Source organism: Vicia villosa, linkage group LG6 (assembly GCF_029867415.1).
Source record: "Vicia villosa cultivar HV-30 ecotype Madison, WI linkage group LG6, Vvil1.0, whole genome shotgun sequence".
In the NCBI taxonomy this organism is placed as follows: domain Eukaryota; kingdom Viridiplantae; phylum Streptophyta; class Magnoliopsida; order Fabales; family Fabaceae; genus Vicia; species Vicia villosa.
In genome coordinates, this window is record NC_081185.1 from 161813336 (window position 1) to 161815229 (window position 1894).

The 1894-nt window shown below is 32.8% G+C and overlaps 1 protein-coding gene across 1 annotated transcript; it reads right to left on the reverse strand.

Annotated features, from left to right (window-relative positions):
- Positions 1 to 214: 214 nt before the first annotated feature.
- On the reverse strand, positions 215 to 1481 carry LOC131613039 (uncharacterized protein At3g28850-like). Its single transcript, XM_058884762.1, has one exon. The coding sequence runs from the start codon at positions 1293 to 1295 to the stop codon at positions 492 to 494; it is 804 nt and encodes a 267-aa protein (XP_058740745.1). The 5' UTR covers positions 1296 to 1481; the 3' UTR covers positions 215 to 491.
- Between the last annotated feature and the right edge of the window lie 413 nt (positions 1482 to 1894).

Sequence of the window (1894 nt, forward strand, 5' to 3'; positions counted from 1 at the left end):
CGATCTATAGACTTGACTATTAATATTCGGATCCGGATCCTCTCCTTTTGCTTCTCTCCTGCCATTCCTTCAGCTGTAATCTCCACCATTGGTTTCTTTCCACTACAACTTTATTATTTTTATTTATTTTTTCTTAAAATCTTTTGGTCGTTGGATTCAAGACACGATGGGTGTCAGATTTTAAGGCGAAGGAGATGCGCTTAATATTCCAACCTTAAAAATTGAGAAGACATTCACTAATTTCACATATTCACAACATAATACACCCTTTTAAAAATGACACCCTTAACCATGATCACCCTCATTGTATTTCACACACATATAGATAAGAAACTATATCATGTTACATAGAAGCTATGTCTAAGGAAGATTAAATATATATTACAAGAAGATACTATAAAAGCCACGTTAACATTTTGTTATCATACAACAAAATGGGCCATTTTAGTAATATCAACATGAAATTGGGCCATTTTAGTAAATATCAATTTCTAGCAACAAATGGGACACTTGACAAGTCCATTCTCATTGCAATCATGACATCTAAGGAAACATTCATTGTTGCTGCTGTCACCATTGTTGTTGAAGACCTTACAACTTCCACAACATGTTGAACAAATAGTAAATCCCATGTTAGCACAACCAATGCAAAGACAATCACTAGAAACAACAGTTGGTGTTCCTTCCAAAATCTTCCCAAGCCAACCCATTTCATTCAATCCAATCACTTCATCTGCTCCTCCAATGTACCTTCCTTTGATAAAAAGCTTTGGAGGAATCACTTTTTCTCCCAATATATTCCATAATTCTTGTCTGTATTCCAAATGTAGAGACACATCCCTTTCATGGTACATTATTCTTAAACTCCTCAACAAGAAACGGATTTTGTTGCAATCTTGAAATGTTTTCCTTATTCCTCTCAAACTTGTTGTGTAAAGAATGATTGTGTTGCTTCCACCTGGTGGACATTTTTCTTCAAAAGTTTTGAGAGATGGATAATCTTTGATGCATGCAATTTTTGTTGTTGTAGCTAATTTGAAGTTGAATTCTTGTCCCTCTAAATGATGTATCTTATCATCACCATTCTCACTTCCATCAAGATTGTTTCTTGTTCCGGACTGAGCCGATGTCCACCTCGAATCGTTTCCTTTGTGATCATCAAAGAATGGTGAAGATTGACATTTTTGGATACAAAACATATCTTTGGTGTTTAGATGAAAAACAAGGCCTTGTTTCAAGTTTGTGGTTGGAATGAGTTTCATTTTTCTAAGGAAGCTACTTCTCATTCCTTGCATGATATCTTTAAAAAATGACTTCTACTACACATGGTATGATCATCTCAAAGAGTGAAGAAAACAAAGAGGGTGAGATTTTGAATATAGTTTCTAGTGACTATATAAAGTAGAAAATGAAAAGCTTTGTTATGTTGAGATGCTTTATTATCAAATACTTTTGGAATGAGGTGGGGGGCAAAGCTATACCCACTATCCATCTTCTTTTATCATATTAGAGGACAGACACTTTACCTACCATTTGGTGGTACCTCAATCATGGCATTGGGTAAAGTTATGAAGTGTTTGTATGAATGATATAGGTGGTATCTGTAAATTAAATACCACAGAAATTACATTATGACATTTTCACATTTTTGAAGAGATTTAGGGCCTGTTTGAATCACTCCTCAAAAACTGTTTTTAAAATTTTAAAAACTAAAAACTAAAAACTAAAACCTAAAAAATTTGTTTGATAATCTATTTTTAAAATAGTAGTTTTGAAAAATAGTTTTGATTTTCAGTTTTAAAAACCAAAAAAGTATAACTTGTAAAGGCAGTTTCTGTTTTCATTTTTAATTTTTAGATTGAGAAAATCTAGAAAATGAAAACACACGGAAAAT

What these genes read in the sequence shown, in the direction of transcription:
- LOC131613039 (XM_058884762.1), bottom strand. Translation starts at nt 1,295, where the DNA reads ATGCAAGGAATGAGAAGTAGCTTCCTTAGAAAAATGAAACTCATTCCA.